The sequence below is a fragment of the Hypanus sabinus genome, chromosome 13, assembly GCF_030144855.1.
Source record: "Hypanus sabinus isolate sHypSab1 chromosome 13, sHypSab1.hap1, whole genome shotgun sequence".
NCBI lineage: Eukaryota > Metazoa > Chordata > Chondrichthyes > Myliobatiformes > Dasyatidae > Hypanus > Hypanus sabinus.
In genome coordinates this window covers 19,813,670-19,829,849 of record NC_082718.1, presented here as the reverse complement: position 1 = coordinate 19,829,849, position 16,180 = coordinate 19,813,670, and the positions used below count along the sequence as shown (strand labels likewise).

General features: G+C 39.6%; 1 protein-coding gene across 3 annotated transcripts in view; it reads left to right on the top strand.

Annotated features, from left to right (window-relative positions):
* The window catches only part of hgfb (hepatocyte growth factor b), a 55,523-nt gene that overhangs the window by 10,742 nt on the left and 28,601 nt on the right, over nt 1–16,180 (top strand). For all 3 annotated transcript variants that reach the window (XM_059987266.1, XM_059987264.1, XM_059987265.1), the window contains exons 4-12: nt 3,028–3,142; nt 5,834–5,976; nt 6,271–6,391; nt 6,977–7,095; nt 7,872–8,037; nt 10,182–10,315; nt 11,375–11,477; nt 14,066–14,196; nt 15,699–15,728. In XM_059987266.1, the coding sequence (XP_059843249.1) occupies nt 3,028–3,142; nt 5,834–5,976; nt 6,271–6,391; nt 6,977–7,095; nt 7,872–8,037; nt 10,182–10,315; nt 11,375–11,477; nt 14,066–14,196; nt 15,699–15,728 (1,062 nt within the window). The remainder of the gene's footprint in view (nt 1–3,027; nt 3,143–5,833; nt 5,977–6,270; nt 6,392–6,976; nt 7,096–7,871; nt 8,038–10,181; nt 10,316–11,374; nt 11,478–14,065; nt 14,197–15,698; nt 15,729–16,180) is intronic.

Sequence of the window (16,180 nt, the reverse complement as noted above, 5' to 3'; positions counted from 1 at the left end):
AAGTACATCTTTCCCTCCCCCCACACCCCACTTTCTGCTTTCTGCAGGGCTCGCTCCCTGCATAACTCCCTTGTCCAGTCATCCCTTCCCACTGATCTCCCTCCTGGCATTTTTCCTTGCAAGTGGAGCAAGCGTTACACCTGCCCCACTACCACTCATGGTCCTAAACACTCTTTCCTGGTCAGGTACACTTTGCCTGTGAGTCTGTTGTGGTCATCTAATGTACATGGTTCTCCGGGTGTGGCCTCCTGTATATTGGTGAGATCGGACATAGATTGGGAAAATGCTTCCCCAAGCACCTATGCTCTCTCCGCCAGAAAAGGCGGGATCTCCCAGTGGCCACCCATTCCAATTGCACTTCCATTCCTGTCCGGACATGTCAGTTCATGGCCTCCTCTACTGTCACAATGAGGCCCCACTTAGGTTGGAGGAGCAACACTTTATATTCCGTCAGTGTAGCCTCCAGTCTGATAGCATGAGCATCGATTTCTTGAACTTCCAGTATTTCTCCGCACCCTCAGCCTTGCTTCATCACTCCCCATCCCTTCTTCCCTCGCTCATCCTATCTCCTTACCTGCCCATTACCTCCCTCTGGTGCTCCACCTCCTTTTCTTTCTTCCATGGCCTTCTATTCTCTCCTATCCGATACCCCCTTCTCCAGCCCTGTATCTCTTTCACCAATGAACTACCCAACTCTTTACTTCACTGCCCCCCCAGTTTCACCTGTCACCTTAAGTTTCTTTCTCCCTTCCCACCACTTCTAACTCTGACTGCTCATTTTTTTTTCTCCAGTCCTGATAAAGGGTCTCAGCCATGAAATGTCGACTGTTTACTCTTGTTTATAGATGCTGCCTGGCCTACAGCATTGTGTGTGTGTGTGTGTGTGTGTGTGTGTGTGTTGTCCTGCCCTCACCCCAGGCAACCTTTTAACCCTCATTTATCTAACGTTGCCTTAAAATATTCCGACACTCTTTTACCGAAAATGACTGAAACAGAGCTTCAGTCCTCAGTAAAAGGCCATGTGGCCCACCATGTCCATGTTGCTCTTCTACATACAGTACAAATCCTATTTAGCTGCATCCTTTCGGCTCCTCCCTGCCATGCCACTTCACGTTGTCTGGTCCTCTTCTAATGTCTCCGCTTGATCTTGTCGTGTGATTCACCGATTGCTTGCCTCTTCATTCTGTATATCCTGTTACCCATTCAGATCTGCTCTAGTTTAAAGCTATATCATGCATACCATGTACAACCCCGAGATTCATTGTCTTGTAGGCACCTGCAGGAAGATAAAGGCATCCATTAAAATTCATGAAAAACCGTACATAACAAAGCCTCTGCACCATATTCCCCTTTTCAGGTCTTCTTGCCCAACACTGTAGTTTACCCCTTTCAAATCTGTCTGAGCTTCACCCTGCCCGGTCAGTTTGCTAGATGCAGTTGGGCCATCCTGCCGCCCCTGTGCAGCCTGTACGCCCCGCCGCCTGCTAATTCTGAGCCCTACCTGGTTCACTCAACTTGTTCTTGCTTCACCCAACCTCGTCCGCCGACTTTTCGTAGGGCCCGGTCTTATCTTATTATTTTCCAAGTTCCTTGGTTAGTTGCTGCTTCATTCTGTCTATCCCTGCTCCTGGTTCAGCCCTACATGGTGTGCTCGGCATTCACACCTTCAAGTCCGCTCACTCGCACTTCACTGTATCCACTTGGGCTTCATCTTGCCCAACCTGCGCCTACTTTGCCCTTTACACTCCGGACTATCCTGCATTTTCTCTTCCACCCTCTTTACGTGGTTCACTCTCGCTTTGCTCTGCCTTCTCGACGACATCTCCTCTTTGTCCGGCCCACTTCCCTTCATCCTGCTCTCCCTACTTCATCCTGTGGTGGAAGGGTGTCCTAAATATTTTCTCTTGGTGGTGTTACACCCTCTGAGAGAAAATGTCACTTCCCGAACGTGTAACAAGTAGTTGTAGATTCTCCTGCGAGAAAGCATCATCTCCTGAACAGTAACGTCAAGATTCTTTAAGGACTCGTATCGTTGCCTCTCACTGTCTTATGAGCCCAGCATGTCCCATGTTTATGCATTCAGGTATCAGTCTAATCAACCTTTTCTGAACTGTTTTCATTGAATCTATATCTTTATTTAAATAATGAGAAAAATATTGTGCAAAGTATTTCAGATAAGTCTCACCAATGCCCTGTATAACGGAAGTACTGGTATTTAATTGCACTCACAGTGAACAATTTTCTGTAACATATTGTGGCACAGAAGCTATTTGCCCCATAATGGTTCAGAGCAGAGCTATCAGTGCCACTCCTCTGTCTTAATCCTCTGCAATCCCCTTGCCCATTAATCTAATGAAGGCATAATTCACAGTATACAATTTTCTCATCAGCAAGTTTTGGAAGGGGAAGGTGTGTGGATCATTCAGTCAAAATTGATTTGGTTACAGAGAGGACAGGCACACTCCACGCAGACAGTTGCCCAGTTCGGGCTCAAACCTAGGCTCTTGCAGCTGTGACGCATTCCTAGTCACTTGTGTATTTGGCCATTAAAATTCTTGTTTAAGTTATCCACCCTTCTTTAATTTCCATTATTGATTTCTTAATCTCACTTCTATTTTCCTAGCACTCATTCTATTAACCCTTTTGTTTTTAAGAAATCTGCAGAAGCTCAGATGTACTTGGGATGGATCCATTAACTTTTGAAAGATAATTTTTATTTCATGACCTAATTTGCTGGTTCCCCCTTTCCCTCACAAGGTCCCTTACTTTAAAATATCATCTGAAGAATGTTGACCATAATGTAAAGTGAGGGGATTTTTCGTATGATGATGAAATTCTTCCTCCTTGTCTGTTATGTGTATTAGGTAGTCAACAGCATTGGCAAGAAAGGGAATAGTAGCTTGTTGTTATCGTTGTGTACATTTGAAAGTTTTTCATTTAGAAAAATGCTTCCTTTAATACATATTGCATTAGATGAGATGTATTAATTTATGTTTGGTATGAACAGAATTCTAATTTTATTGGCAGATTTCATTAGAGAATGCATTATTGGGAAAGGAAAAAACTACCAGGGTACAAAGTCAGTGACAGAAAGTGGACAAACTTGTCAGTACTGGAACTCGACAATCCCACATGACCATCGGTAACTTTTAAAAGCGTACTCGGACTTGAAATATGTCATTTATTTCAGTAATGGCAATTTTCCAAAGGAGCTATACTCCCCATGTTTATGTTCATTTGACATGGTCGTGAATGTGCTTAACAGTTAACACACTTAGGGACCTTCCATTTCTTTTGTTTTACAATGTGCAGTGTTTTTTAAACCTCATTTAGTTCCCGACCTTTAATTTACTCTACTTTCTTCTGCTCTTTCAACCTTCCAAAATCTCACCAACCAAAGGACACCAATTGCTTTGCCTTCACTGATTAAAGGTGTTCTTGTTGGAAAACTAAGTGACAATAGCAGAAAGTAATTAAGAAAATAATAATTGGCTACTTAGAAAGGTTACAAACTACCATATGAAACTATGTGTAGAAAAATAGTTTTCAATTCTTGGGTTATGTTAATAAATCTTCCAAAAAGAGAAATGTACTTTTCATTAATTCCTTAACAAAGATTTCAGTCCTCCTGTGTATATGTTATTGACTTATCAGTCCCTAGGGAGGTAATTCAAGCTAAACCTTTGATACTTCCGATATACTTCTTATCACTCACAAAAGAATGCTCTTGTTCTTCGAAGATTAGTAACTTGCAGATGTTCTGACATTTTTATGGCTTTTCTAAGGAAATGTAAAGGAGATGCACAAGCTTTAGTTTCACTCACAAAATTACTTCGTGAGCTGATCAGTACTTATTGAAAACATGATAAATATCCATCTTTAGACATTCTTAGGGATTTTGTCAGAATGTTCAAGTAACAACCCTTTATCTATGAAAAGAAATATGCTTTGTAACCATATTTTAATGCTCTTTGCATACTTCAAAAAGATGTGGATTTTTTTGACCCATGTCGCCCGCACAATTCTTAGATTCACTCCTTTCAGTATAAATGTATTTTATTTATATTCAGAACTGTGCATTTACAGGTCTTGTTTCAACTAAAATTAGTAATTATTGTTCATGTATTGTTTCTCCCAGTCTGAATTTGACTGAAATCTAAACCAAGTTTCAGAATCTAGTTTTATTACAAAAAACAAAATGTTGGAGGAGTTCAGAATCTGTGGAGATAGAGGTATGGTTAATGTTTTGGCTAAACCCCTACATGTACTTTGTCCATTTTTAGAAACAAAAGTTACAAGTGGATTTTTTCCTCTATTATAGAAGAGTACAAAACAGGAGCATGACTTTCAGCCCCACTATGTTCTGCCAAACCTATCACATTAGCAACCAAATGTCCAACTAAGCTAATTCCTTCTCCTTAACTAATGCCTACATCCCTTCATCTCCTGCACGTTCATGTGCCTATATAAGAGCCTTTTGAATACCTCTATCATCTTAGCCTCCACCACCACCCCAGGCAGCATATTCCAAGCACAAAATCCTCTACTGTCTGCAAGGGGTGAGTGTGGTGTGTGATGGAGACTTTGCCCACATATCTCCTTTGAACCTTAACCCTTCTCACCTTAAATGCATATCCTCTGGTATTAGACATTTCAACCCTGAGGGAAATAAAAAAGATACTGACTATATACTCAATCCATGCCTCTCATAATCTTCATAATCCATGGTCAGTGTCCACTACTCCAGACAAAATAACCCAAGGTTGTCCAACCTCTTCTCATTAGCCATGTGCTCTAATCCGGGCAACGTGTCGATAAACATCTTCTGCACCCTCTCCGAAGTCTCAATATCGTTCAAATATGGGGGCAACAGAACTGAAGGCAATACTCCAGATAATTTATAAAACTACAACACAACATCATGACTCTGCAACTCAATTCCTCAATTAATAAAGGCAATTATTTTACCCCAGCCCATGGTGGCTTAGTGAGCACATGGATTTCAAACTGATGCTGTAATAATTTTTAATTTAATCTTTATACTTAAAGATGATTTCCAAAAAAAAACCAGAATCTAAACCAGAATCTAATGTCACTGGTAATTAAATAAGTAGTGCAAAGAGAAAGGGAAAAAATAGTGAGGTAGTGTACAAGGGTTCATTGTCCATTCAGAAATCAGGTGGTGGAGGGAAGAAAGCTTTTCCTGAGATGTTGAATGTGTGTCTTCAGTCTCCTATACCTCTTCCTTGGTAGTAGCAATGAGAAGGTGAATGAAGATAAAGATATGTAATTCCAACTATCTAAATGCAGCAAATATAATGCTGGCCATTTGGATTGGTATTTTGAGCTTTCAGAAAAATGGAAAGGGATAAATGCAATCCTTTTTCTACGCAGTGTTTCTTATTTTTATTAATTGCACTCGGTTGAAGAATATCTAGGCTGAATCAGATGTTGGTGTCATTCTCCTTTTAAGACATATTGTATGATCAAATGCAGAGTAAAACCCAGTAATAAGTCATTTATTTTTCATTGGTGTCCTTGAATAGACATTTTAATTATGACCAAATCCGGCATTTTCTGTGCTGTTGATTCAATTCATGGAACTGAACTGAGATTTTTCAATCTTAAGCTAGATGACATTTTATTACACCCGAATGAACTAGATTAAAAGCATGTTCTTGGAGGCGAAAGGAAAGGGACATTGATAAAGTCCAGATGATGCCAAATTTATCTGGTTGCACACTTTGAAATCCAGTATATTTTGTAATTTTTTTAGATTGGATATGGGTTGCATATATATTTGACTGAATCCAAATTTTATCTGTTTTACTAGGTTCTTGCCTTCAAATAAATGGAGTAAGCAGCTGCAGGAGAACTATTGCAGGAATCCAAAAGGCGATGAAGGAGGCCCATGGTGCTTTACAACAGATCCAACGATTCGGGCAGAGAGCTGTGCCATTCCGCAATGCTCAGAAGGTAACATGGTCTCTTTTAGCGCTGAGATAATACGAAACTATTTTCCGTAAATGTTAAAATTCTGGATTTAAATATGGTTTGCAGAATTGGTTCAGTGAAATTAAGTGTCTGTAGTTAGAATGTGTATCTCATACTTTTGGATTTGCTTCATGTGATATTTATCATGTATTATGAGAGAAAATAACTTTGCTCATAAATATTCCTTCAACTTCAGCCTTTTCATGCCGCCTTTGATTTATATGTCATGAGCATGTCAAAAGCTCTTTTTAAGAATTGTCCTGTTTTGATATTTAGTTGAATGCATGATGTGTAATGGGGAAAGTTACAGAGGACCCATGGACCACACGGTGTCTGGAAAGGAATGCCAGCGTTGGGACCTGCAAGAGCCACATCGACACAGATTCAGCCCTGAACGGTGAGGGACAGAGTAGTGCAAGGATGCCTGCTGTCTCACACTTCATCAAACAAAATGTTTCAAATGACTCAGCTAAGTTGATCCACTTTGCTTGCCATTAAGTGGTATTTAATGCCAAATTGCAGAGTTCAAATTAACAAATAAATAGAAGCATCAGTACTTTGAACTTGGACTGAGTGGAAGAATTCACCTGGAATGGGCTCCACAGCTTCTGTCAAGAGTGTTCAGAAAACTTCCCATAATCTGGCATAATGGAAATCTTGAGGATGGGTAACTTGGATGGGAAAAAAAATCTCAGACTGATGTACTTGCTGTTATAATTTTGCAAAGGACCCACGATCATAAAGATTTGCATGAAAGCTGAATGTCACTTCCTTCACTTTCCTGAAATGGCAGTGTTATATAAATATAATATTTCCTCATGTGCAGTTGTTATGTTCCAAAATATTTGTCAGTTTTGTAGAACACTCCCTCTTCTTGGGATACATGGAACTTCTTGGGACAGTTTGAATTTGATGTTTGTTTCTCTATTGTAATGAGAATAATCCAAAACAGCTATTACAACTGTTTTGGTTTAATATGCAGATTTCCTGATAAGGGGCTCGACGATAATTACTGCCGAAATCCAAATGGCCTTGCTAAACCCTGGTGCTATACGCTTGACCCCAAGACCCCTTGGGAATATTGTTCAATTAAAGAATGTGGTAAGTAAATATTTGTTTCCTTTTTATTGCTAGAAAATAAAGAGAAATTGTCTTCCCACTTACTTGCCCTCCAACTTATGCTGATGTCCCTGGTCCTTGCTGGTCACTTCTCTAACTTATAAAAGCATTCAGTTCTGAGTCTAGTAGTGTGATTCTTATTTTCCTTTGTACTCTACACTAGCCGAGAGGGATAGGTGTAGTGACTGCAATAAATCTCTTGAATTGAATTGTTAGTTGAACACAGAGGTAATGATCTTTTTAGTGATGTATGGTGTGACTAATATGTGTTATTTGCAAAATTGCCCTTCTCCTGCCTTTGATCATAAATGACTCAGAAACTGAACTTTGGAGTTCAGCTAATCCTTTGGGAATCTAGTTGAACCACAGTCACTCCAGGGACTTTTTCAAATGCAGGAGACATTTCAAAGCTTCTCAACTTGTTTTTTTCCTTTCTTTGTGCACTTCCTCAATCTCTGTTTATGTAATAGATCATTTCGAGATATTTGTTGATTAAAATGTTTATTTATTTTGAGAAGAAACACCAATGAACTTAATTGTCATCATGAATATAATTTAGCATTTCTCTGAAAACTGCGGACTGGAAATTAATTTTATTGACCTATCAGGAGGGAAAAATGTCCAGTGCTAAAGGGCAAAGACAGCTTATTCCTCCCTGTACTTTGCTGGATTTGTGAGCTCAGTAATAACTTCCAAGAGTCAAAACAACTCAGTTATCTAAACGACCCTTTCTAAAACGTATCTTTGGAATTTTCCAGTTCACAATTGTGATCATGATTCGGAGATGACCACAAAATGTTTCAAGGGGCTTGGCGAGAGTTACAGAGGAACTGTAAATACCACCCCTTCGGGAATCCCCTGCCAACGGTGGGATTCGCAGACTCCTCACCGTCACACTTTCATTCCTCAGGACTATAAGTGCAAGTGAGTAATCTAGGCTTCAGCTGAAGTTGTAAGCCATGTGTATGCTTCTTTCTTTCCCTTTTATGACTTAGTAATATTTTCCAGATGATGTGGTTATTTTTTTTCTCCACACAGTATATTTTTATGAGATAATTGCTTTCAACAAGAAGTTGGGAAGAATGCATAAGCCATTCAGTTCATCTGGTCAACTTCAGTATTTATATTCCATAGGAGTCCTTCTCCCATTGTCCAACTGAGTCACCACATATGTCTATTCCTTTCTTCTCATAAATCTAAGAATTATTAAGAACTTATTTTTACTACTATACTTATAGCACCAGTGAAGCTGGCCATTTGACCTATTGGATCCATGCTAGCTCTTGGGAGGAATTCATTAGTCCCACTTGCCATACTTGTTGTGTGATAACAACATAGAAACAGAACTTTCAGCCCAGCTCGTCCATTCTGACTGTGTTGCCAGCAAACTTGTCGCATTGGTTTGGTCCATAATTCTCAAAACCTTTCTTACCCATTTATTCATCTAAATGTCTTTTAAATGTTGTGAATGTGCCTGCCTCAACCACTGTTTCTGAAAGCTCATTCCAAATATGCTCCACCCTTTGCACAAAATAGCTGTCCCTGATGTTCCTTTTAAAATATTCTCCGTTGATCTTAAACCTGTGCCCTCTTGTTTTTAACATCTTCTCCTTGGCAGAGAAAGATCATGTATTTTCACCTTGTCTATGTCCCTCGTGATCTTATATAACTCTATCTGGTCACCCCTCCAGCCCTCAATTTCCTACGATCCAGGGAATAAAAAAATACCGCTACTTGTAACTCAGGCTTGCAAATCCACGAAGCATCCTGGAAAATCCTTGCTGAACTCATTCAATAAAATCAGGGTCACCTAAACAGCACACAATACTCCCGAGTTCTTAACTGCAGGTTATTCTCTTTCGCACATCCCATTTAATTATTTTTCTTTTCCATTAACCTATGCATGCTGATAAATTACCATGGCCAATCTCCATCATGTCTTAGGAAAGGGAAACTGAAGCCCTCAAACCACTTCACCCCTCCCATGGGAATCCCAATCAAACGTAGAGAGAATGTGAACATAGATTGCACATAGATCCCTGGAACAGTGATGTAGCAGCACTAACAGAAAACCAGTTTTGATTCTGGCATTCAGCTTCAGTGAAGTCAATTTAGACCATAAGACCATTAAATGTAGGAGAAGAATTCAACCATTGGGCCCATTCAGCCGGTTCCATCATCCATTTGAGAATGACTTATCATCGTTGATAATTATTATTTAACAATCCAACCTTGTAGCTGTGGTTTCAAACCTTATTAATGTGTGGCCTTCATGTCTTACAGCAGCGGATGAGAAGTTTAAGATCATAATTTAATAGAATTTTTGAAGCAGGCTGCAGCCAATCACACCGTTAGCTGCACTAATGCAAGGAGTCAAGTTTGCTCAGTTTTGATGTTAGCAATAAAATTAATATACACCCGATTACTTGATTCCTTAAAACATGAAATCCTTCATCCCAGGAAAAAGCAATAATTACAGTTTTGACAAAAGTTAGTATTTAATTAATCGAGGACATTAAAACTGAGTTAAGGAGACAAGTTGGCCGTACACTGGATTAAGAAGAGGATATATTAGGTTAAGAGTTTGATGAGCAGAAAACAGCGTTAACCTTTCCTCGTGAAGGCAGTGAATACACGTGAATACAATGAGGAAAATACCTTCGAGTAAAGAGGAGAATTATTCTCAATAATTGACAAATGAAGATTGCTATTTACTGTGGTAGGTTCAGGGAAGTTGTATTGCTCTTCTTTCTGTTAGAATATGTTAGATATTGCAATCCCGGACTGCGTTTTGATCATCTGATACTATAGTGTAGGACTGCTGGCTCAGTGTGCTCCAAATTCTATTAATTATGATAACATAACACAAGAGCTTGGAATTTAGTGGTAAATGTATCATAGACCTTGGGTATTTGAATATATTAATTACTTAGATCTTGTGTATTGAGTTACAAGTGTTGTTCAACATGAATATCATATTTTGTAGTTTTGTGCGGTGTAAGAGGTCAGTCTTTTCCATTACCCAAGTCTCAGCATTCCTGTAATAATCGCTCATGATTGTTCCACAGAGACCTGAACAAAAATTACTGTAGGAACCCTGATGGAGCGGAAGCCCCCTGGTGTTTCACTACTGATCCTGAAATTCGAATAGCCTACTGTTTTCATATACCACGATGCGAGAAAGAGACTCCCCCTTCTGAAGGTAAAGTGGGCAAGTGGCTCTCTTGATTTTAAATTATCCTAAAATTTTGGGATGTAGATAATTTCTTGCAATATAGATGAGGGTATTTCTAAATGTGGAGGTATATGTGCTGTATTTGAGTTACTGTTTAAATGAACCTTCCCATGTATTGGATTTGAGTTACTGTCTTTCCTTCAATGTACTGTACCTTCTCACTTTTGATAAGAGACTGCAATTATCTTAAGTCATATGACACAGTAGCATAGTGGTCAGCATAATGTTATTACAAAGCTAGAGACCTGGTTTCAATCCTGCTGCTGTCTGCAAGGAGTTTGGACGTTTGCTCAGTGCATCAGTTTCCGCCCACAATCCAAAGCTGTGCAGGTTTGTAAGTTAATTGTTGACATTGGTATAATTGGGCAGCATGGGCTCATTGATCCAGAAATAAATGAAATAAAACAAATGAATGAAATAAAACAAAACCATGAATATAAGAGGGACTGAACAGACCCACATGTGTTCTTGCGCACAAGCTTCAGTGCATGTTGGCATCATGTTGCATGTGGCAGTCAGTATCTGAGAGTGACTTGTCAAACTAGAGTTCAGCCAATGGCTTTCTGGCGAGGTCTTCATCAGTATTTCTGAAACCAGCAATTAACAAGACCACACATTAACTTGGAAGGTCCAAAGTGCACAAATTCCACTGCAGGACCTTGTTGACCAGTGGAAAGTGGGAACAGCTGAAATGTTCATTTGGAATTTCCTACGGTATGAGTGAAGTCTAAATTTCAGGGAAAATTTTCAGAAGGTATAAGTAGTATTTTAGATGTATCCAGTAGAAGAAATGGACAGTGAATGTTTTCCACAGCCGTGCTGTGTTACCTTGTTGTGTTGTCTGCACATTGAGAGAGTCCGGATGAAGTAGTCCTTGTGATATTACATGCATTCTGAGTCAATGGCTTTAAGAGAAATAGATAAAAGGAAGAGAATGTGGGAAAGATGTTGAAAAGAAAGATTAAGATTAGATGAGAATTCAAGTTGATATCTGAATATTTACTTCATGTTTTCTTCTTTGTGCAGAGTGTTACCAAGGAAATGGAACAAATTACACAGGAACTGTGGCTAAAACTAGGATTGGCCTATCGTGTGCACCATGGGAAAACTACAGCCAGGACTCCGAAAGGTAAGAGAAACAATTCTGAGAGCTGAGGATTTGGGGGAAGCAAAGGAACAGTGTGCCCTACTATCCAATATTTAGAATGATGAATCACACACACTACCCACCCACACAAACATCCACACACAGCGCTGGCAATTAAGCATTTCAGATACATATGGGAACAATAAGTTGCCTTACAGGCAAGCTAAATCCACTCCAGATCTGCCTAGATGAAATCACTTGCCTTCTAGTCCTGATCAATCCGTTGCAGGACTTCCAGGTCTGTAGTTAAGCAGTCAATTACCTCCCAGTGCAGCTGGCTCCACTGACCTCGGAAGCTACATCACAGCTACTTACCTTGGTTTGGGTTGCAGGGCTGGCAGAAACAATGTGAGATCAACTCTTCCCTCCATTGCCCCAGCTGACTACTAGCTAACATTCTGGCCATTGAAAACAAAGTTGATCTAACAAAGAGAACAGTAGAATTGCTGTGTGATCTATCTTATCTAAACATGGTTTACACCTGCTTCACGTGACGGTTGCACTCAAACTGAGATCTTCTGAATTCACCAGATGGACTGCACGGCATCCTTGAGCAAAGTTTGATTAGGTGTGTTTCCTAATTAAACCTCATGGTACTCAGATATGATGGTCCTGGTGAGCTCCTGCTCAGTCAGCATGGAATATTCAATGTGTCACCCATACTCCCTGCCACAGGAGTTCACTTCAGCTATCCTGACAGTAGTCTATATTTTCATCCCAGTTAGACGTGAATCCTGCCTTCTGTGGTCAACATTCTTGAAACGGAATAATCTGAGGCCCCCTTCATCTTTGCTGGTGACTTCAACCAAGCCAACTTCAAGAGCACGTTACCAAAATACTACCAACATAGTTCCTGTCCCACCAAGGGTCCAAACACCCTTGACCATCAAAGATGCCTACTAAGCCATCCCTTGTCCACACATTGTTTGTGCCTCCTCTCCCTGTATACAGGCAGAAGCTGAAACATGAGGATCCAGTCCGGAAAGTCATACGGTACTGCTCTGAGGAAGAGATGAGGTTTTACAGGGCTGTTTTGAATTGGTAGACTGGTCCATGTACAAAGCCTCAGCACGCAGCCTCAATGAGTATGTCATTAGCATAACATTTATTAAAAGCATGTTGATGATTGTGTCCCAAAGAGGATAAGCCAGGTATTCCCAAAGAGTGAACCACGAGTGATCCACTCTCCACTGAAGTCTAGGATTGCAGCATACAAATCAGGTGACGCTGACCTTTACAAGAAATTGAGATATGACTTCAGTAGAGCCATCAGCATAATCAAAAACCCCAGGTGTTCTTCTTCCTGCTCCTTCCCAATCAGGCAGGAGACAAAAAACTTTGAAACGTACCACTAGAATAAAGGACAGCTTTTATCTTACTATTATACGATTACTAATAGTTCACTGGGATGATAAAATGGACTCTTCATCTCACAATCCATCTTGTTATAACCTTGCACCTTGCAGTCTACCTGCATTTTCTCTGTAACTGTAACACTTTATTCGGTAGTGTTAGCGTTTTGCCTAGTACTACCTCGATGTACTGTTCAAATAAATTAATCTGTGTGACAGTATGCAGGACAAGCTCAGTACCCTGGTTCAACAGACAGTAATAAACCCATTTTACAATCTGCATTCTGTGGTTTAACCATGCAGTAACATTTATTCTGTTCCAAAAGTAAGTGTCAATCTTTAACATGTTTTTGTATTCTCCACATTCATCATTGATATAACCCATTCAAGGTGACAATTTTTATTTCTAAACTTAGTAAAACACGGGTTTGTTTCTGCTGATTATTTTTTGAGTAAAGCTTACAGCACTATTGAAAGATTGCTTCAACACTTGACTGATTAAAGGTAGCAGTGACTTGGATGATGGGGTAATTTGCAAAACTTACACAATAGATTGATTACCATTTGTCTTCATTATTTCTAAATACTTCCACACCCTCCTTTCTGAAGAGCAAACACCTTGCTTTAAATATTCCATTGCCTTATTACCAGCATGCCTAGTTTCCCTGCCATTCATTTCCCAGACATATTCTACCCTGAATAATTGTTTGCAAGAAGTTTGAATCCTTGCGGTGTGTAGCCGTTGTGCTGCTTTTTCCAGATGTATTAGGGTGCTGTTAAATCTTGTACCCACTCCACTGCTGAATCAACATTGTACAAATCCAAACACGATTTAAGCACTGTAAGTGCGTGACTGGTTGCCACAGTAGCGAGCCATATTCTAAGGCTGAGGATGAAGTCTCCTGTACAACCAGGGTGCCAGCTTCCTGGTTCATCCCACTCTGATTTGCATTGCTGGTATTCCCACTATGCTGTGTAATTCTGTAGCATTGGAGAGGTACTTGTTAATGATCCTAATATATTGCTGGGAGGTTTCCATTCACATTTTCAATCAATTTGCTTATTCACTACCCTCTACCCCATCATTAAGCAGTGGAGCACTCGCTATATGATCCTTAATGATTAATAATTGTGACTTAATAACTTTAATCTCATGTTAGCATGTTTGCTTGGAGAAGAGTCTTCATTCTGTAACTGCTGCCTCTCCCTTGTGTGCAGATCCATTGCGTACACTAACCCTGCAAATTTGGTGCAGAATTACTGTCGCAATCCGGATGGAGACCTACATGGGCCCTGGTGTTACACTAATGATCCCTTAACTCCTTGGGACTACTGTGCTATTGAACCCTGTGAGTACCTGAGATTCTAAGACCAGATAGTGTAAAGTCCACTTACTATAAATTGTTGCTTAGCAGCAACAATGATCAAGAGTTGGGTGTCAGGATCCATTATCCTGAACAAGGCTCTGATGAATGAGTGTGAGTGTGTGTGTTCCAAAAATTGAGATAAATTTTAGGGTTAGTGTGTTTGCTTTAATAGTGCTGAAGGAGATGGCACAGTAGAGTAGTGGTTAGTGTAACAGCGCATAGCGCCAGCAACGAGATACTGACTGCAAAGAGCTTGTATGTTCTCTCTGTGACTGTGTGGGTTTCCTCTTAGTGCTCTGGTTTCCTCCCACATTCCAAAGACATACAGGCTAGGGTTAGTAAGCTGTGGGCATGCAATGTTGGTGCCAGGAGCATGAGAACATTTGCGGGATGCCCCCAACGCAATCCTCAAACGGTGTTGGGTGTTGACGCAAACGGCACACTTCACGCTTTGCCTTGGTGTTTCAGTGTACGTGTGACAAATAAAGATAATCTTTAATTCATTCTAACAAAATTCTGCTGATAGGTTCTAACTAGACTGCCATAAATGCACAGTGTCTGCATATATGTGCAATTTTGGAAAGTTTCAGCACACGGGTACAGCTCTGTCATGTAGCTGGGCTTTTCTTGAGCATATGCGCAGTATGTAAATTCAGTCAGCAAGGATAGGGTGGATCTTTATTCTGCCAGTCTAAACTGAGCTGAGGTATTGCTATCTAAACATATGACAAAGTTTTTTTTTGAAGTTTAAATTAATAGTGATCCATTACCATTAAAATAGTTGAACATAACAGCTGAAGTACATTAGCTATAACTGAACATATATACACCAAAACTATAGAACAGAAAAAGGCATCTATTTTAAATAACTTGATCATTTCCATTTTTCTAAGACCAACTGACAGCATGTTCATTTCAAGCCTGTTCTAAGTGTTTAGTGCTCATAACTTTGAATTCTCAAGCTTGAATTGAGAAATGTTTTAAGATCTCATTAATCTTTTATTTATGACTTTTATAAACTACTTATAGTTCCCTGTCTAAACAGATTTTCATATTTCCCCAAGAAGGCATTCTCATATGCAGTTGCAGATATAAAAACTAAGAAAGAATATTTAGCATTAATATGGAAAAAATGTGATGGTTTAGTCGTCTCTAATGGAGGATTACGAACATTTCACTAAGATCATTTGCATTCATGCATACTCATTGAATCTATGATACATTGCTTCTTGAAACTTGCAGCTTACTTTAATTGGACTCTCGCTGCAATTTAAGTAGTCAAAACATAGTTTATTTTGAAAACCCCTTTTTGAATCAGTGTAGTCTTGACAAGACATTTACTGAAATTGAAATAATCCAGGGTGAATGAGTCTTATTTGATCTCATGAAGTTCTTCAAACTGCTTTTTTGTTCTTCATATTTATCATAATGGCTTTTATTCTCTTTATTCAAGAAAAATTAACTTCGGTTTCTTTTCTATGTAGGTGAGAGAAGAGTCAGCAAGCCCTCCACAAGTAAGTTTATTTGAAATATTGCAGAATGTTGGTAGCTCAGGTTAGTTATTTGGAAGTTTGGTTGATTACCAAGCTTGGCAAAACGTTTGTAGATGTTTCAGTTCCAATGATGGCCTCTCAATTGGAGCCGAAATGTTTGCAAACATTTTGCCAAGCTCGGCAGTCAACCAAATAAAGCTTGCCCTGTCCTTGAGTGTTTTATTGTAGATATTTTGACTTAGTTTCTTTGCTCAGATCTCATGATTCAAAAGCTGCATCTTGAGCAGAATCTTCACACATTTTGAATTTTGTTGAAAACTATTGTTATCGTCATCTCCCACTATAGACCATTACCTGGCTTGGTAGCTCTGAAAAATACTCTTTTTCTTTTGATATTCTTTACTTCTTGTTATGCCACTGGCATTTAGGGCAGCAATGAAGGACCTCCATCTCTGCTGGAGTTCAGGTCTTCC